Here is a 20943-nt window from a genome sequence, read left to right on the forward strand (position 1 = left end):
TATGATGTTATTTGCTAAGCCGTGTTAAACTAAGCCTATTTCGTATCATTTCTCTTTTCCAATATGGGCAATTGCTACCTGTGAAGGATCAATGTTGCGATACCTCAATCGTTGTCGATATCTGATTAACTTGTCAAGCCATAGACGTTTACATAATTAAATGTTAAAGTAGCTCAGCACTTTCATTTGCTATAGGTTGTTGGTAGGCCAGTTTAGAGAAGGTTGTATTTGTTTGACGTGTTCACATATACACAAAAAACTGACTGGTCTGAAACCACTTGAAATGCTGAAATGGGCCAAGTGAGAAAGCACCCTAAAAACATGACAGAAGTGTGCTAAAATAGATGATTTTTGCATGTGCATTTTCAATTTAACAATTACCGATGCCTCAACTAATCAAGGACAATCTTATCTATGAAGTTATCAAGTTAATGAGTGTAGAAGGTGAATTCCTCACAGCCAGCTCCTGTTTAATGTGCTCGATGGTGGCCTCCAGCGCCCGTGTGCCTTTAGTGGCCTCGTCCTCCACCGCCTTCACAGTCTTCAGCAGGGATGTCACGTTCGTAACCATTACCTAAAGACAACCATTGCCACAGTGTAGAAGCATATTCGGTTATTGCACATGCTAGACTGCTTATTGCACTATTTTGCTTTTTTGCATCACTACTGTTTGACTTGTCTAATATTTGACATTTTCATTTAGTGCTCAGGTTCCCAACACCATGATCTCATTTCTGTCTTCCCAAGACATGGTGACCATGTCTGCAATTCTCTCTGCTCAGCTCACTTTACCATGCAAGGGATTTCCCATTAGCACGAGGTACAGAAGAGCCAAGAGGGGTACAGAGGGTGTGTGTGTGTGTGTGTGTGTAGCTGTACGGAGATGAGAGCAGGTGGATTAGGCTTGAGTTACCCCTCTCAGCTGTTGACAAACACCTCAGCATCCAATATGCTGATAAATGACCATTACACTCACACTGAAAAAATAGCTAAAATGCTATGGACTGAAGAAGGAAACTGGGAATCATACATGCGTCTGTGATCTAAGACGGCATACACACACTTTATTAGGTGACAAAACAGTATCTTTTTACATTCTATGTTCAACTTTGTCTTCACTACTAGAATATGCTGATGACAGGTGTGTGGCTGTCTATCAATTTTATTTATAACAAAATATATGATAGCAACATGTCAGTCGTGGATGACAGCCTGTCCTTTTTTCTTTTATGGACAAATGCAAAGCTGTAAAGAGGGATGTCACTATCAAATGTCATGATGTCAACTCATTCTATCATGCTGTGAAAACGCCATCATCTTAAGCAACTTCCTGCAGATGTGTCCAGGAATATAGACTATTGTGTTTCATACACAGACAGACATTCCTAAGGCAAAAATACAATAACCAAATCCCTTCCTATTAGGAAATCATTCCAGGACTTATAGAATATCATATTTGAATAACTTGCATCTACAGATACCTTCAACATTGAAGTCAACCATACAACCATTATCAACCCCCTTTCTGACTGTGTAAAACACACAGACACTCCGCAAACCATTCCCGAACCAGTGGAACATATCACAACTTCTAGGGAAGTCTTAGAAATTAACTATACAGACTTACTCCTTTTTAGAGACCACTGGCTATGTGTGTTCATTTATAACAAAATATGTACAGCTAGCTCAACCTGTTCCCTCACCACAGAGTAAAAGCCAAAACCAAATTCTTAAATCTGGCCAGAATTCCAATTATGCTAGTCTCTTGGCCATGCTTCTTTGGCATATGAGCTTAAACTATCTACTGGACATTCAGGCCATTGAAACACTGTTGGCTAATAATTTCAATCAAAACGATTCTAAAACTTTGGAGTGCAGTTGTGCTTTTCAAAATATATATGCAGTCAAATTTTCCAGAGGGAAATGCTCTGGTAAATTACTCATTTACTATAAATAACTTTAATACCTTAAGTATACCTCTGAGCTATGCAAATCATCTTTTCTCTACCTGATGCATTAAAAGCACAATCTGAGGAAAAAAGTACCATCAGACATAATAGTTTGAATGCTCAGTATGATATTGGGTCCAGAGGTTCACTGTAACCTCAGCTTAACAACTTTTTTTAGTACCCCGCCAAAAAAGTGGGAAATGTAGAGTGGTTTTGGATTAGCTTCCTTTATCTAAAAACTCAGTGGTGATTATAATGGGAATGATGGGAAAAGGAAAATCAGAAAAATCTGGAAAATCACTTTTCCACAAATGCCCTACCTTGGCTGAATTCTTGAGCTGCAGCATGGCAGGATCATCATGAGGTTTGCCTGCGGCTGCCTTCGTGGCTCTGATGAGGTCACCCAGAGCTTTGGCCACATCTTTGACTGCATTGATTAGGACAACCTGAGCAGAGAGCACAGACTTGTCAGTGTGAGGGGACAGGGAGTGAAGAGACCAATACTGGCATCTAGTGTCCACAACATACTCCTTTCAATGTGTGCCCTGATACAGAAAAAGAACTGTTGTATCTAAAGAATTATTGCAATACCCATATCAGGTTGAAGAATAATCAGATTAAATAGCACTATATATATATATATATATATATATATATATATATATATATATATATATATAACACATTTAGATGAAACAACAAATAAGCAAACAAACAAATGAAGGAAGGAATGGAGTATGGCATTTTATTAGTAAAGCATATACATGAGCTAGTGCAGGTGGGAAAGCTTTTAAAAGTGATCAGCATTAGTTTGTGTGATCAATTGAATGTGTGTGGTTGCAAGCCTTAATGCTAACTACAAATTGTATGTTGAAAGTTCTAATTTTATTGCATATGATATAATTAGAAATAAGACATGGCTTTTGGTATTTGTTGGGGGAAAAAAAAAACAAACAAAAAACTATAGGACCGAGCAAGACTTCCACATAGAAAAAAATAAAACACAATATCAGACTGAACAAAGACTGCAACTAATTTGCTTTAGCAGCTTTCAGAACAGAATTGTATCAGTGACCAGAAATATAAGGATAAAACAGGAACTGCCACTTATTTTAAAGGATATTTTTGCCTCAGGAACTAATATTGCTCCTCACTACAGTAAACAACTATTACTACATTTCCGCTGTTTTTCAATGAATTATTGAATGTTGCTGTGAGAACTTGTGGAATTTGTTGTGAAGCGAATCACAGTGTGATCTTTTTTCATCCCTATGCAGTTTTAGGATGGATATGAACACAACACACACATACACACACGTACACATACACATACACACACACACACACACACACACACACACAGAGAGAGATACAGTTGCAAGAAAAAGTATGTGAACCCTTTGGAATTATATGAATTCTGCAATAATTGCTTATAAAATCTGCCCTCCTTCTATGTTGGGTAATAAATAAAGACACTGCATTGCCATATCTTTACTAAACAAATAACTCATAAAATCAAGGTTGTTTATGGAAAATGTGTGACCTCTAGAATAATGATCTCCTGAAAAGAGGGTAGTCAGGTGTCAATCAGTTCAGCTGTGCTTAATTGCCATGCTAAATACAGTAATGTACTTTTCATTCATTTAATTTCTAGTAAAAATGGCTTATAGGTATGTTATTCATTTTGCAGTGTCACAAAAAGCAGAAAACATATATTTAACAGAAACTTGCACAAAAGCCTTGACCTAAACATAAAATCAGATTTGTCTGAATTTTGTGTGTCCACCTTTTGCTTTAATTACAGCTTCCATTCTTTTCCGGAGACATGCTTACAGTGTTTCAAAGACATCTATGGATATATTTCACCATTCACCAGTTCAGTTTTAGAAGCTGGTTGATATTTTTTACTTCTCATGATTCAAGTAATCCCAAACACATTCAGTGATATTAAGGTCTCTAGGGGGAACAGACCACTGCTCTGAGAATACCTGCAGTTTCTTTCATTGATTTGAAAATCATTTTCATTTCTTTTTCTCAGAACAGCTTTTTGACCACTACTAATTCTTTCAAATCAAAGGAACCAGTTCTCCTCATATAGTAAAAAGATGGACAGAAACACCTGTGGATTTTTTCAGATCTGAAGCAAGAGTGGAGCTTGATTTTCTCCTCTGTCTCAAAGATAAAAGCTTTAAACACTGTATTTAATAATTTAATTATGACGTCAGTTTTTCCCCACTTTTCCCCTTTTATCTCCCTTATGCAAGTGGATTATCTTGTGAAAAATTAATAACTTATACATAATAGCTGTTTTGACTAGAAATTAAATGAATGAAATGAAGAGTGGTCTCTGAAATATTTCAACTAAAATAAGAGAAAGAAAAAAGATTTCAGATGACCTCAGAAAAAACATTATTGAAGGCTTATAAAAGAATACCTAAAGACTTAAATAGAATGGGTCAAACAAAAAAATCTGCCTTTCAGAACAGCCAAGTCAGAGTCCTGACCTCAACCTCACTGAAATGCCTGTGTGATCTGAAGCAGACCGTTCAACCAAGATATGTGAAAAATATGCAAGAACTGAAAATATGCCTGAACTTTTGTAGAAAGAAAAGAGCCAAATTAACTGATGTGTAAGATGAATCAGCAGCTACAGAAATCAGAATTTCCACTACTATTTATATGGCCTCACAGAGAAAGAGTTCACACGGCCATCAGTGATCATGACTTTTAAACAAAGATATGGCTCCGTAAAATGTTTAGGGCATAACTGTTTGTGTTGTAAATGCTGTAAACTGCCTTGTATTTTCTTATTATGGATTCAATTATAACCAGCCTTTTGCTCACAACTGTATGTCCACGTCTCACTGGTGATGAACACAGACAGACAGACGAAAACACACTTTTGTGAATTCATTTCCAGACACAAACAGTACCCACATCCTGACCAAGAGGAAAGCCACAGGAAGAATAGAGAGCCTTGTGTGCCAGGAGGAGAGAAGACAGAGGGGAGAGAGAGGGAGAGAGAGAAAAAGAGAGTGCAACTGAATGCAACAACACAGCATGCCAAGAGAATAATGTATTCTAGAGAAAACAGGCTTCGATGAATACTGTAGGGATGGTCAAGCTTATTTAAATGACAGCATCAAGAACATCACAACAAAGACATGAGCTTTATAGAGGGTGCAGATATAAAAAGAAATTCTGCAAAGATGTGCCTCTGTAGACACAAAGCACAGAGCCAAAACAAACCTTCAGCATGAAATAATGGCATATTTTAAAGGCTAGTGCACACTGCAAACCTATAAATGCGAACTAAAAAACACACTTAAAACAGTGTAAGGAATGCCTTTTTTTTAGACAGGTACAAAGAAGACAGCCATACCTGTGTCTCAGGGTCTTCGGAGCCCAGGCTGGCAGCCCCAAGCTTGACCACCTCGGCAAGTTTGGTGATGGTGGTGACCGAGGACTGGGCTGCCTGGGCAAGTTTCTCCTGACTGGCTCCTGCTCCGGACACCAACAGCTTTGTGTCTTCCACAAGAACTTTAGCCGTCTTCAGGATGTTCTCTCTGGGAGGCAAGGACAAAAACATCAACAATTACATTAGGGCTGCAACTACTGATTATATCTATGATTCAACATATAATAGATTAGCCTGTTGATCAAATCAAAGTTGATATCTTCTACACAGGCATATGCTATCATTAGTCAAAGTTCTATCAGTGATCTGTCTGCATGGCCACACGGATCTAGAGAGCATTACAAATCGCTTTTTGCTGAACCACCTATTGGACCAGCCTATGAGAGTCAACGTCTCCTACTGAGGCACCAGCTGACTGACTCCCACTGCTGAAATTTGCATGCGCAAGCACTGCCCAAGACAAGCAGCAGGTGGTGCTATATACATCATTCAACGCTGCCCTCATACCTTCCCAATGCTACCAATATAAGACAAACAAATAATGAAAGAAAGCAGAAATGTATTCACTGAAACAAATGTTGGGTCTTATGATAACGATTACCTAATAACGGGTGAAATACTAGCAGCAAGTACTTTTTTCAAGTTGTATCTGACTGAAGTATTTTTTCCTTTATTTTGCTGTATAAGCAGCCTTATGTAGCTTTTTTTACTGTTCCAAGTGAGGATACATTCACCAAACACTAGTACATGATCTGTAAGTGCTTTAGAATGTAATCTGCAATAAAATTTTGATGTGTCACACACTAGTATCACAATTACCCCGTTGTAAATTTACAGTTGTTCGCCAATATAACATTAGTTGCCCGGAAGCTACAGTATTTTTGTGCATTTTTCTGATTCTACACACGATTCAAGATTACTGTAGACATGTGTGTGAGCGTTTGTGTATAGTGTCTGACAGATATGTTACTATGCTAATGCTGTTATGAGAAGCTAAACCTAGCTTGAAAGCTACTTAAATCATGTATTCTTCCATGACATAGCAAGTCAAGCATTTTGTGCTACACAGGCTTTTTTGGAATAGGCATGAAATAATGGCCCAATCACAAGCCAGAAATCTACTGAGGATAAGCAAATGTACATTCTATTAACGTGAATTTCTTTATCATGCGAGCAGCAAAATGGACAATGCAAAACTAAATGTGTGTAAAATCTGTAGATCTTTGTTGTGGTCAGTGAGAATTTCCAACATGCATGTCTGCTGAACAGTTCTGTTGCGCAAACGCTGTTTATGAATGGCCATGGTGTGCAAGTTGTAGCAGCCACGCTGCCGCCATCACCTATGTCACACAGAGGTAGTCATGTGGGGGGGAAGGACTGTCTGGCTCAGGGGATGGAGCAGTACTGGCGGGATTTTGGAGTGAGATAGAACAGCAACGCTCTGAATTTCTGAAAAGCCACTTCACGCTCTGAGTAAAATCTTGCCACTCCACTCCCACTCTTGCACCGCCAGCATACTCTGATAGCAGCAGACACACAATGCCAGAATTACGAAATGAATTATTAAACGAATCATTGGAAATCAGACAAATCCACTACTGTTTGTTTTCCAGCAATGGATGACGTCTACGTAGCAAACTGCCTTGAGGTTTTTTATTTCATAGTCCAAAACAAGTAGTGTAAGTAAAAGTCCCTCGGATGGTGCAGTAAGTCTGTAACATTAAGGAACCTGTGGTCAGCGAAGGTCTCTGCATTCTCCCGATTAAGTGTGCCTGCTGTTGCGAACATGATGGTGGTATCGAGGTCAGCGATGATGCCAGCCACTGCACTGGCAGCTGTGATGCATGCCTGAGTGCCACGGTTACCGGCCTGCAGCGCTGCCAACACATGAGACACCTGAGAGAGAGAGAGAGAGAGAGAGAGAGAGAGAGAGAGAGAGAGAGGGAGGATGTTGTAATGGAGAGCCTACAGTTAAGACTTGATGAGACAAACAAGTCTCGTCATTTCACAAAGAATGAAAATCAGTGAAGACAAACTTGTCCACTTACTTTCTCAGAGACTTTGCGGGCACTGTCAATGAGTTCCTTCTTGGTGATGGAATCGTTGGGACTGCACTGCAGTGCTCCCGCTTTAGTGACAAGCCCAGTACAGCTGTAGCCCAGCTCTGTTACCTGCTTCTTAATGTGTGAGCCGATCTGTAGCAGTAGAAGAGGAAACACACTGACTTAACTGCACAAATATAGACACGCCAGCAGTCACATATGGCTACTACAGATATTTTAACACAGGCATCAATATTTTGTAACAGTATCCACTGAAAACAGTACAGGCTAATCAGCGCCAGACAGTGCTGCAAAGTTACCTCATCGTTCTCGGCAGTGATGGCAGCACATTTGGCCTCTGAAGCCAGGTCTCCAAACTCAGTGGTCAGCTGACCAGCTAGGCCTCCCAGCTCATCAGGGTTGGTGTTTGATTTGGTAACCTGATGGCAAAGCAAAGCCAAATCAGAAACCATAGTTTTCACTCAAACATAATATAACTAATCACAATTAACTAATTTTAAAAATTATGTTCTACAGAATAATTCTATAAGCATAATAAATATTATTCTTATAAAGCATACACGATAGTGTGGTCTTGTACTTCATGTACTTGATTAACGTCTGCAAGGATCGGTATGGGTCAATTCTTCACGATCATAACATAATTTACATATAGTAGTTAAGGAATAATGTACAGTAGTTACTGAATAATATGTTTTCAGACTAATAACTGAAAAATGAGCCTGTATTTTAAAGGGTTAACAATAAAAGTTAAAAGTCAAATTAGTTTCACACTTTTGAAGCAACTAAACATCCACCACGTACCATCTCCTGCACAGTAACTGCAATGGCTTTGGCTGTCTTCACCATGGTGGTCTGGTAATCCACAAAGCTTCCCTCAGGCTCCACTGCAGGGTCCTCCATCCTGTTGATGGCCTGGCTGATTGAGTCCACCATGCCACCCACAGCACCTGCTGCGCTGGCTGCTTCGGCCAGTGTCCCAGCCAGGTCGTCCACTGCCTCCTTCATCATCTGCACAGCCTCCTCCAGAGCCTCCTGAGTGTGGGCAGCCTATGCGAGTGGAGCACAAATGAAAGCACAAGCATTAAACTCACCCAGCATTGCTAATGATTTCAAATGGAGTGGAACTTTTGGGATTAAAGAGTTTAATCATTGGTATGAAGAGGAAGGGGGAGTACGCAATAATACACTGACTTTGATATCTTCCCACCATGTAAGAAATCTATGCTCTATGGCTTATGTGTACCTACACGTTCAAGTCATGGCATTTAGAATGAACACAACAATTAAAACTGATAATGAAGATTCAAAGAGAGGAAGGCTCTTATAAATTCTTAAAAAAAAATAAATAAATAAAATAAAAAATACATTATCACCTTTGGGTTGCCGCCAGCTTCTTTGGCTGTGTAGAGGATCTGCAAGGCTGACTCAGCCAGAGTCTTAGTTTGGTCCAGCACATTCATCTGCTGCTGGCTATTTAAGATCTTGGATGCTGTGCCAATGGCTGCCATGATGAGTGGCTCGAAGTAGCTCGCCATCTGAGACACCTACAAGACCAAATGAGACCAGGAGAGACCTTCAACAACTGCACAGTAGATACACAGAGACAAATGAAGCACAAATAACAGGAACTGTTGAGATATGTAAGATTTAGGAGACCATTTTCATTATGTTTTCTTAAGTTAAGTTTTCTTTTCACTACATTCAAAAATTACTAGATTACTAGATTAAAATTTTTTAATTTTGTTTAGTCAGCTTAAGCTGTCAGATACTCCACTCATGCGCTGGTCACTGTAGTCCCTACTTATCCATAGACAAAGGAAGACAAAAGAAGTGTAAAAGAAGAGACTACCAGTGCAAGTTTAAGTTAGGTGTAGAGAGTATGTGAAGATGCAGGAAGTGTCATACCTTGTGTCCCAGCTGGGAGGCATCAGAGCGGGCTGCAATGGCCACCGGGTCAATCAGGTTGCTGATCTCCTGCACTGAGCCTGCCATCTGCTCATGCAGAGCCTGAGACACAGCAGACAAAATAATTCAGACTGTCAAATATCTACCACTGACTACAAGTAATAAAGTTTAAATTATGGCTAACAGCAAGAACAACAACAAACAACAACATACACTAATCTGAGACTTTTGTAACTCTTCTCTTTGGTCTCACATAACGACTATGAAAAGATGAAAGTCTTCCTCCTGGGATTCCCAAGTTTTGTTTGAGCATTGTAAGAGTTCATTAATTGGTAGAGTTCTCTGAATGTGTACAGTGCTTGTGTGGCATGCTGTGTTGTGTGTGCTGCAGGGTCAACACACACCTCGTGAGAGATGTCATCTCTGGGTGTGAGCTGCTGGCTAATGGCAGCAAGAGAGGCCTGATCCACCTCACGGATGCAGTTATTCAGAACCTCAATGGCTTCATCACATTCCCTCTGGCCTGGGGCTTTTTCTCTGTTGGTGTTTAACACAGAATCAAGCATCGGTACAAAACTCTAGCAACACTCCACTACATGCCAATGCAGCAATGGTGAAGCAAAAGCTAGCAATAGCTCTACTAAAGCAAAATTGAAAGAAGGTAAACACGTTCAGTTTTTTAACATTAAACAATTACAAAAATACTGTACAAAAAAGTTAGAAAAAAAAGTAATTCAGTGCACCAAACAATATTCTTTTTGATTTGACAACAGATTGGGAATACTCCTGATTTTGAAATCTGAACTCAAGATAACTATTTGTCAGTTTATAAAATTGCACTACTATAATTTTATAATGACCATGACTAAGAAATATTGTCAACTGTGGATCAGTGACATATGACCAAGACTCAACGTATATACTAAGGTCAGTGTCGGTGCCAGTACTGTCCTCCAAACAAGGCAGGACTTGTGTTAAGCACCTCATGTTGGTGATAAGTTTCTTGATGGAGTCGGACACGGTCCTGGAGTGGCCAGCCAGCACTGACCACTTGGGTGGGTCTTTGGGGTTGACAGCCAGTGAGCGAGCTGTCTGAATCATGCCTGTTGAGCTCTCCAGCATGGTTTTAGCCGCTGCCACTATGGGCTCCATGGCAGCCAGACCCTACACACAAAAACAAATGCATGAAATTTAGCATGTTAATCCACATACTTAATGGATGTAGTAACCCGTCTAACAGCAGGCTTACCTATGTCTGTAAAAACAGCCTAACATTACATAATATAGCATTACTAAAAATGTGACCTATTACAGATCAAAGCGGCCATAAAGTTTATCTTTCAAAACAAATAAGAAATTCAAAATATAAATTATCAACAGAAAGGTCTATCAGACAATTTCCAAAATACAAAGTCAAAAACAAACAGTGGCAAAAGGCTTATTAGAGGTTTTTTTCAAACCTGCTACTTAAACCTAGCAAGACACTATGATGAACAACAAGAAGCATTACTTCTGAGTGTTGCAACATATACCCAAAATTTTAAAAAACAAGAGTAGACAAGCCTATTTTTGCCAGAGCACCAGGCCATATGTTCTCTCCTTTTCAACTCTTGGTAAATAACACAAGGGGTAAAGCAGACATTTTAGAAGTGAGGGGACACAGTGGTCGGTACATGACACCCCTCAAACCCCACACCCCATACTTGTGGGTTCACTATTATTTTTATAACGCCTGTAGCAGCATGTGTATTATTACAATCAAGTCAATTTGCTAGCTTGGGGCAGCAACATACAAACACAACCCACAGGGAATTTAACCAGCTCACAAACGTATGGTCCAAAATTAGCCTTCCAAAGTTTTTAGCTAGACACACAATCTGTTTCAAGAACACAAAAACTATGGTTATGCTCCAAAATACAAAGTTGATCCATCACTGACCAGTGGTGGGATAGTTACTTAGAAAACACTCCATTACAAATGACTACTTCTCTCAAACTGTAAAAGGATCACTTTACTTATTACTTCCAAGGAAAAGTAATCTCTTTCTAAATTACTTTACATCTACGTTACTTTCTAAACCCTAAGCAAATCTGTACCAATCTTAAATAGCCAATCTCACATCATTTAAAAGACAACTAATCTCATAAGCTAAATCCAGTGTGAGAAAGTGAAAATAAAAAGCTGTTAGGTAGCTACTAGTTGAGGAAAAAAAGGCTACTTAAGTGACCATTTAAACAGGGAATGCAGTATTAACTACCATTTGTTTAAGGTTCATTTAAATAGCAAATAATGGGGCTACCCTACAAGTTTACTTCAGCGTTGCTTAGTTTAATTAACTCTTCATGTGGCAATTCAGATAAAGTTAAATTGTTTTCTCACTGATATGCAAATATTTTGCATACAAATGTGAACATTAAAGTAACAAATGGTCATCCCTAGAGATAAAACTCAAAACTTAAAGTTGGCTACGCTAAGTGTTCTGTTTTTCCTTCGTTCCTGCAGCTCACTCTCGGCTAATGCCGATTTAACATGCTCAAATTGGCTGCTGAATTTTGTCGGCTCGCGCCAGCGGCAACCCACAGCATATCATTTCCAGCAAGGACACACAACCACATGAAACACAATGGACCTAGCTGTACCTCACCTAACACTGCGTAGCTTGAGAGGGTGTATTACCACCACCTACTTGAGGGCTGGCTACACTCCTTGCACATGCATGTTTCAACAAAGTTGTCAGTGAGTCAGTGAGTGAAACTGCCTCTTTTAGGCCAGCCCACTAGGTGGTCCAGCAAAAAAAATAAAAAAGATATTTTTCTTACTTAATTACAAAATAAGAAAAAGTCTCTCCCCAAATGATAGATGAGCAATGTAGGTGATGTTTGGAGTGTAAAGTACCTCTGGGCTGATCTGCGCAGGCACGCTGGCAAACTCTGGGTTGGAGGCAAAAGCAGTAAGGTTATCCACAGCTTCGATTAGCGGCCCTGTCGCAGCCTTGCATTTCTGTCTGTTCTCCTGGTTAAAGGCTCCATCCAGGGCCTGAGTAAACACAAACACAGCATACACTTTTACACTTGCTGTTACATAATCCCTTAATCCCTATTTACTGCACATATGTGGCACACAAGTACACACATTGCATACACAGGACTCTCATATTCCACAGTCTACAATGAAACACATACACACTCACATATATGCACACATAATGTTCTTCATACTCTTTACAAGTTCAAAACAAGATTGTCCCAAAAACACTTATGTGAACACCTTACTGTTCCCCAAAACCCAGACACGCACAAAACCCAGACAAACTTCCAAAAGCTGCACAGGAGTTTGATATTTTGATCATTTTTTGATCTGGAAGAGATAAACTAAAAGCTGTCGAACTTGTGTGAACCTCCTGGGACTGCAGCTAGAGGGGAATTCAGAGTGAACACTCACTTTGATGGACTTGACAAGGTTAGCTGTGCTGTTCGCCACCTCTTTGGCACTCTGGACAAACTGTCGCTTAGCAACAGGATTGGATGTTTTGGAGGAGGCCAGGCGGCAGGCATTGCAGAGGGCGGAGGTGTGTTTGGCAACAATTGTGGCAGCAGAGAGAACCTTGGGAAATACAGAGGTGTCAAAACAAGTTAGATGAATGAGTTTTTAGTAAACGCTACAGTGTAAAAATATTTACTTGTGCTAAGTTGAAAACAGTTCAAAAGTTCTGAAAACTTACCACATCCAGTTAGTTAGTTAGTTATTGTTTACCACTGCTATTTCGCTACACTATTTAATAGCATAATTACAAAAAGAAACATTGAAAAAATTATTTCTCTATTTGTTTCAATGAGCTTTGAATAAGAATATTTAACATGATTTTAATTATTTAAGTTTTTTTATAAGCTAATATTAAATTATAAAACATGCTTTTGTTGACTGCATTGTTGTTTGCTGAATGCATAAAATGGACCTGGAGTGTACTGCATTGTTTTGCATCTCTCTTACTCTTTGGCTCACCCTACCCACATCAAACTCTTAAGTTAATGATGAAGCCCTTGTGTTGATTCAGGTACACTGAAAGAGGGAAAAGATTACTATGCAATGCTGAGGCCCTCCAAAATTGTGAGCGAGGAACACACCAGATTGGCAAGTCAGGCTGTAATAATTATATGTTTGCTCATAGATTCGCATGTGTAAAACCCAAACATATCAAGTTGTATGCACCAGGCTTTTGTGGCAAGTGCAGCTGTTACCTGGGACTGAGTACAGGCTGGGTCCACAAGGTTCTGGCAGGCCATCTGAATAGACTGTTTGGCTTTGGCGAACTGAGCTGGATCCACCAGGCCCTTCTGTCCAGCGTGGCTATTTGGGTCAGAGACACCAACCAGAAAGGCACCCTGCAATAGAGAGGGATAGTTTGGTCAATTCAGCTGAAACAGTGGTAGCAGTGATTTAGTGGTTATGGGCTCCACCTCAGAAACTGAAGGAGCTGCTGGTTCAAGTCCTGCTTAGTCCACCAAGGGACTTCAACAAAATACTGTAAATCTTTTTGATCTAATCACGTTTGGTATAAAACTATGGCCCATTTTGGATATACAGGATTTTGTGCCAACAGAAAACGTGTTACCAATTGGTGGTGTCCATCTCTGACCTCACAACCAGGGGTAGATAGGTGACATTTCCCCTGGCCACAACTTTATATGTTTTGGACAACAAAAATTCAGAGCTTCTGGCCCAAGTGGCCTCTTGCCTTGGAGAACCAAAGTTTCTTCTCATTAGCCTTACATCCAGCACTTAGTAGCTGCCAAATACGATCATCCATTTCAGTATGAGAGTCAGAAAAAATGATCAGATTGGTAAAATCTTGCAGCAAAGGCTTCCTACAGAATCAGTTCTGATTTGTCCTCAACCACATCAACCAGCTCTCTTACCATCTGCGCTGGCAACAACACTCTGGCACACATGTGCAGAAACACATACACACACACACCACTAAAATCACTTTTCTCTGTACTGTACAACTAGCAATCATGCTCTAATGAGAGTGTGAGATGCTGAGCCACGGCAACAGACTGGAAGCTTTTAGAGCAGAAAGAGAGGGAGCGTATAAACATGACTCACTATCCTCCATCAAACCCATTATGAACTTCGACTGTGTGTGTGTGTGGCAAAAGGTAAAAGATACAAAAATACCAGATATTTTGTGTGTGGGCACAAAAGGTAACAGAAGAAAAAGGAAGACAGAACAAAAGACAGAAAAAAGTGGAAAAAATCTTAAATAACCACAGAAAGCAAATAGGTACAGCTACTTGGCAGATGTCATATTTGTGAAAGGCACACAATAAACGGAACAACAAATGTTTTACACAGATAATAAATAAAAGACAAGAAACTGCAGTCTGGACAGAATAAAAGAGTCAGAGAAAAGAGAGAGCTGGAAACGGAGAAATAAGTATAGAATGGGATCAAGTGCATGCAAAAGAGACATAATGTAGGTGGCAGAGGGGGCTGTTTTCACTGATTTTTTCTGCTCCCCTAACTCCAGATGTTTTAGACACCAGGAGACTGGCACACTTCACTAAACACTGGTCTAATTAGGTTGATGAAATGGGGTGGAAATCATCAGGGGAGAGAGAGACAGATCTAACAACAAAAACAAAAGGGAATACACTTGCGCACATACACAGACACATTTGTTTACCTGGGCAGCAGCTTCAGTAAGGCCACAGAGGGCTTTGGAGGCTGAGCTCACTGCATCTCCAAACTCAGGCAGGTTACTGTTCTTCGCGTTGTGGGAGATGCCAGCCATAGCTTCACCCAAAATCTGCACAGGATCACACACAGGATACAAATACTCCACACTCTCCTCAAATCCACTGCAAATTGCATGAAGATGTAACATGAAGACTGAAAGTACAAGAAGAGTGTGATGGTTTGGTGTTCACCTTTGAGTTTTCCATAACGCTATCGATACAGTCAAAGTAGCCCACGTCATTCACTGCCTCAGTGGGGTTCTCCAGCATGCCCCGCACCGTCTACACACACATAAAATGTAATGCTACACATAACAATAATATAAACTGAAATGTGAAAGTAATTTAGAAAATGAACAAATGTAAATCCTAGATATTAATGTAATTGAAGTATCAAATGTTCTTCTGATTAGAACTGCCACTGGTAAATATCTACAAATTATTTTTATATGATTTTAATGTTTTAATCCCCAAATTGCCATTTATTACGTTTATTACGTACTAAGCCATATTATTCAGTACATGGAAAACAAAGCTAACTGACAAAGTCCTTCATATGTAGACGTAAGGAACAGAAAACTGGACAGACTTATTCTTAAATATATTACTGGAAAAAGATAAAGTAGGCTTTTAAGAAATATTTTAACTAAAATAAAATAAAAGAAATATTCAGTCAATATAAAAGGATTTATCTATTAGACTCTGATTCTTACTGTAAGAGGAATCAGTGAGAGACTTTAAACTATGCATCATCATGCAAACTGCCAATAATCACTGTCGATTCATCAAGAAGGTACAGTTAATCAACGATTATTTTAAATCGACTAATCTAGTTTAACCAATAGTCATAAAAGCAGTTTATATTTGCCAAAGCCAAACACTCAGTAGAATGTCAACAACTAAGACAGATCCCTGTTAAATGACTTAGTACTACATACTCAGATATTTTTTGTTAGATGACAGAAAGACCAAGCAGTGACTATTCAATAACAAGTTAGTTTAGTTTGTAAACACTCATTGTCAATCTCTGTTCAGTTAGTGTGCATTCAGGTCACTGACTCACAAAAATAAACTGTCAAGATAGAAAGAAACAGAGTGCGCAGGCAACAGAGAGAGAGAGAGAGAGAGAGAGAGAGAGAGAGAGAGAGAGAGAGAGAGAGAGAGAGAAATGACCAAAAGGAAAAAAATGAGGCGAGAGGGGTACCTCAAGCTCCCTAAGTGCGTTGTCACACTCCTTCTGTCCCGGGGCCTGCTGGGTACACATGGTGATCAGCTGGTTGATGCTGTCAGTTACCGCGCTGTGGAAACCGAGAAAGAAAGAGAGGTGAGATAAGCATTAGAGAGAGGGAGGGAGGGAGTGTGTGGGAGAAGGCGAGAAATAAAGAGATGAGGGAAGCATAGAGATGGAGAGGAGAAAGAAAGCGAAAGATAGAAAGAGCAGGAAAGGGAAAGACAGAAATACATGGGAAACAGAGAGAGAGAGAGAGAGGGAAAGGGAGAAAAGCACTGGAGGAGCTGAGAAATACAGTCCGCCCACATGCGTTACCACGCACAAGCTTCTCTCCCTCCCTCTCTCTATCTGTGATTCAGGCAGCTAAGCTCTGAGTGGCAGAGCTGGAGTTTGGTAGTCCTAGCTGAGGAAGAGCCATCTTACACACACACACACACACACACACACACACACACACACACACACACACACACACACACACACACACACACACACAGTTTCTCTGACTGAGAGAGCAGCAGAGATGATCAGGGCTGAGCTCCCATAGCCAATGCTCTCCAGTTGGCCATTACATAATTGTGCCCATTTCCACTCAAATGTGTAAAATGAACAGCATAACACTGCATTACGTAAGATACGTTGATAAAAGAAAGTCAATTCAGTGTGTGCATATGGTTGTGCGTGTGTGTGTGTGTGAGACCACACACGTGTGGGAGTGTATTGGATGCCAGTGTCAGTTTTACACAGAAAAAGCAAAAGTCATTGTGTAACACTTCCCACACAGCATAAACACAATACAACCAGTGCAGACAACAGATCAGCTCTTTTCAGAAGATAATTAAGGATAATATGCCATTAAAACACAACTGATTACAACTAAAGAAGAATCACAATTACTTAATGGTTATGGTTAATGTTAAATGGGGCACTGTCATACAGTCTTTATTCATTTTCCAGCCCTCTAACTGAACATTCAAAACAATAACATGACAATTTGCACTATATCCTTTTAGATGTACTAAACCGTTTTGTTCTACAACTTAAAAGCATTATTCCCAACTAGAGGTTTTGCAGCGCAGGGCTAATTTTCAGTGTCACGCACAGGAGCGAGTGGTTAGCAAGCAAAGTGCGGGCGGAAGAGGGACAACACATATGAATCAATAGCCTTAATAATCACGGCAATTACTTAATGATTGGCATAAATAAATAATATATAACCGCAAAATAACACAACTTAATAGACTCATTACAAAATATTTGTCTCATATTAGCAATGCTACTTGAAATGCACTAAAGTAAATTTGTTTCACTTTCAAAAGCTGACTTCATAAACCAAAGTGTCTTTTCCTCTCAAATTGTAGCTGGACAACCTGGCCATTTGTGCCACAGTCTCTCCATCACCTCCAACATGAATTTCAGTATAAAATGATGCAGTTTTATAGTTGTTTCAAATCAAATGTTTTTTCATTACTGAACAATGTCATATTTGGTCTGAGTGATGTGAACGTGTGAAAAAGAATCAGAAAGAAACAGAAATAATGAAAATGAAGAGCTGTGTGTTCTGACCGTGCTGCAGCAGCCAGTTGGTTCTTCAGGTTGGGGGAGTTCGGGTCAGTGGACAGAACCTTGGCTGCCAGCAGCAGCTTGCTGGATGACATGGAGATAGTCTTCAGGTTGGTCACCACCTGTGTCTGGTCTTCTTTAGACTACATGGAGTGAAAACAATTGATTTAATTCAATATTATGTCCATTCATAAACAACACATTTATATATAATTCATATAAAGTGCCAGTGTCTTTGGGGAACTGTGTCAGATTCTATAGTGATAATGCATACTTCCAACTAAACTCTCATCCATCTACCTGTGATTGACCAGCCATGTCCACTCCAGCCTCCAGGAAATGGCTGAAATCTTGGCCAAACTTGCCAGAGGCCTTGGCCAGGTCCTGTGTGGTGCCGCGGGACGCCTGCACCAACTCGTTTGCTGACTGGTTGAGGCCAGCAGCTGCCTGGTTCAGGCTCGCCTGGGCCTCCTGGAAACTCTTCCCACTGGCTGGGAACTGGAAAAGGCATATTGAATACAGTGGCATTATTAGGGTTATGTTAGGGTTATTTTCATAAGATATCAATAATAAAGACAACCATTCATACTACCTTAACTATAATAGGTTTATTTCTTTACCATGTGAAGTAAACAATGTTATCTTTACCTGTCTTGGGCAAGAATAACAGTCTTATACACAATGTTGAGTAAGTCAAGGCCACTGGACTTGTAGTATAGTCCTGAAGACATTTCAACACACATTCAAGTGTCTTCATCAGTTTTTCAAACATCTTCAAGATTATACCACAAGTCCAGGGCTCTGACTCAGGGCTAGCAGACGATTCAACAAACTGGATGAATGAAAACCTCCAGACACCTAATGTACAGTCTTTTTTCACAAGCTCACAGACTGTATGAAATGTGAAGACCAAATAACCAATGAGAAATCACAATGTAAGCAAAAGTAGATGTGTGATGTTATAAATGTTAGTAAAACAATATTTATATTTTAAAACCTTAACAGTAGATTAAGTTCCTCTCACCTGGTCAGAGAGGAGCTTCTTGCTGGCCTCTCCCACAGTCCTAATAGCATTATCTACATCTCTCTGTCCGGGGAGACAGTTGACAGAGCGGTTCAGGGCCTGGGACACAGCCTTAGCCACCTGAAAGAATAAGGAAATGAACACACATAAACACACGCACCAATTATCATCATGGGTTTTGAGTTCACTCCCAAGCGAACACTAATCATAGATTACTTTGAACAGACAACATTTATCCTTTCAAATGAATGAACGCTCTGACGTAAAGAAAAGCAACATGAAGTCTCACATCAGCAATTAAAAGGGAGGTTATTGTTACCAAATATAAACGCTCTGTTGTAATTTCAAACTCCACTTCAGGAGAATGTGCACTACCAGCGTTACTGCATGCCTAACCTGAGCCAGCCGCTGCTGACTATCTGGGTCTCCCGGTTTAGCGATAGCCCTCTTGGTCTCTTCGATGAGGTTGGCCGATTTGTCCATGACATCTCCTGCACAGTCCAGCATGGCGTTACGGGCCTGTGGGTCCTCTGTGGTGGCGGCTACTCCACGAGCAGCTGAGGCCAGAGAGCGAAGAGCCTGGGCCACATCCCTTGCAGCCTGGCCTACAGAGGATAACAAAATTCATAATTTCACATTGCATGGTCTCACCTTATTCCTCGCTCAATTGAGAAATGTATAGTTTTCATTTACTCATGACGATCATTATAGGAGCACATTTACTGATAGCAGCAGTAAAGAGCATATCATCATGGCCACCTCAAAACCTCACATCTCCTTTTTTAATCTTTTTACACAATTTTAAAATGTTAGTTGCCATTTTGAGGTTTTATTATGATAGTTGACAACATGGTGTATAAAGACTATATTATAGTGATTATCTCCAAACTGCACCATGACAAAAAAATGCTACATTTTACAGGTAGGGGGTGCTGTAGGACTCTAGGAGTATGTGCAACATTAGCAACAAATCTTCTAAAAAGGTGTAAAGCACTATGCAGTGAAAGTACAAATCTAACATCTGTCAATTCTTAATTCATTCACAGTTTTAAACTGCACAAAGAATGAACTGAGTTAGGGAATGCTTAGCTGCAGCTTTACCAGTGTAGTTCTCATTGCCCTGTGTGGCTTCACTCAGCAGCTGGGCAATAGCAGAGCTCACTGCCTTGGTGTTGGAGCCCAGGTCCTGAGAGCATTTCTCCAGCTAAAACACAAAAAAAGGACATATTACACAGTCCATAAGGAAATTCGATTATTAATTGCAGACTATATGCTATTTGCATATAACTATATGCAGTGCAGACATACAATTATATACTAAAATGCTTGTGCCAGTGAGTCATGATGCTATGACTCTGACATAGGCTTTTTAAAATACTTAAATTCTGTCAAAAGCTTTGTGAACTTAGGCAAAGCATTAACAGCCACTGCTGCATAACACATAAAAATGTCATACAAGCACAAAAAAGAGGTGCAAACTATTACCACATAAGCTAATGCTGCATATAAAGGGGAAAGCCCCAAGTACAAAACTTGATTTATGACTAAAAACTAGGATTTCAAGAGAACATTCAGCAATTAAGTAAAGCAACACGGACTGCAGCTATCAGAGTTACACATAAATATAGTTAAATTTTGCACGAACAGAATTCAGTTTGAACACCGACGAAAAGTGCGTGAGGTTTCACTGTGGGTGACTCAGCATATTCGCACATTCTCATCCCACACACTGCCTGGGTTAAGGCAGACCAAGCATCCAGTAGGAGTGGGTAGGTCTTGACCTTTTGTTCCAATCAAAAGAGATTTTTTAAAAATGTAATATGCTTAATGTTCACGGTGGACGTAGAGTAAGAGCCACTGTAAATTGCAGCTGATCATTCTTGGATCTCCAGAGCCCTGCAGTATAGTCCAGGATTGAAAAGCAGTCACACTGAGCAACTTGTGGGAACGAACTGAGAGGAAATCCTCTGACGGCTGAATGCGCGCACACACAAACAGTAGTGTGTGAAGTGGTTTCCCATGTGACAGGAAGTGTATGACAGAGTGTG

At 40.0% G+C, this 20943-nt stretch overlaps 1 protein-coding gene across 4 annotated transcripts in view; it reads right to left on the reverse strand.

Moving 5' to 3' along the window:
* tln1 (talin 1) overlaps positions 1 to 20943 on the reverse strand; it is an 82461-nt gene that overhangs the window by 14314 nt on the left and 47204 nt on the right. For all 4 annotated transcript variants that reach the window (XM_036595744.1, XM_036595743.1, XM_036595742.1 and 1 more), the window contains 22 exons: positions 19997 to 20099; positions 19292 to 19500; positions 18896 to 19015; positions 18172 to 18369; positions 17875 to 18014; positions 16282 to 16375; positions 15270 to 15359; positions 15026 to 15148; positions 13578 to 13721; positions 12781 to 12942; positions 12235 to 12375; positions 10321 to 10502; positions 9743 to 9875; positions 9339 to 9440; positions 8807 to 8977; positions 8235 to 8480; positions 7730 to 7849; positions 7416 to 7562; positions 7097 to 7263; positions 5332 to 5515; positions 2270 to 2395; positions 458 to 574 (listed from right to left, as the gene is read on the reverse strand). In XM_036595744.1, coding sequence (XP_036451637.1) covers positions 458 to 574; positions 2270 to 2395; positions 5332 to 5515; positions 7097 to 7263; positions 7416 to 7562; positions 7730 to 7849; positions 8235 to 8480; positions 8807 to 8977; positions 9339 to 9440; positions 9743 to 9875; positions 10321 to 10502; positions 12235 to 12375; positions 12781 to 12942; positions 13578 to 13721; positions 15026 to 15148; positions 15270 to 15359; positions 16282 to 16375; positions 17875 to 18014; positions 18172 to 18369; positions 18896 to 19015; positions 19292 to 19500; positions 19997 to 20099 — 3219 coding nt within the window. The remainder of the gene's footprint in view (positions 1 to 457; positions 575 to 2269; positions 2396 to 5331; positions 5516 to 7096; positions 7264 to 7415; positions 7563 to 7729; positions 7850 to 8234; positions 8481 to 8806; positions 8978 to 9338; positions 9441 to 9742; positions 9876 to 10320; positions 10503 to 12234; positions 12376 to 12780; positions 12943 to 13577; positions 13722 to 15025; positions 15149 to 15269; positions 15360 to 16281; positions 16376 to 17874; positions 18015 to 18171; positions 18370 to 18895; positions 19016 to 19291; positions 19501 to 19996; positions 20100 to 20943) is intronic.

The sequence above is a fragment of the Colossoma macropomum genome, unplaced genomic scaffold, assembly GCF_904425465.1.
Source record: "Colossoma macropomum unplaced genomic scaffold, Colossoma_macropomum, whole genome shotgun sequence".
Lineage (NCBI taxonomy): Eukaryota > Metazoa > Chordata > Actinopteri > Characiformes > Serrasalmidae > Colossoma > Colossoma macropomum.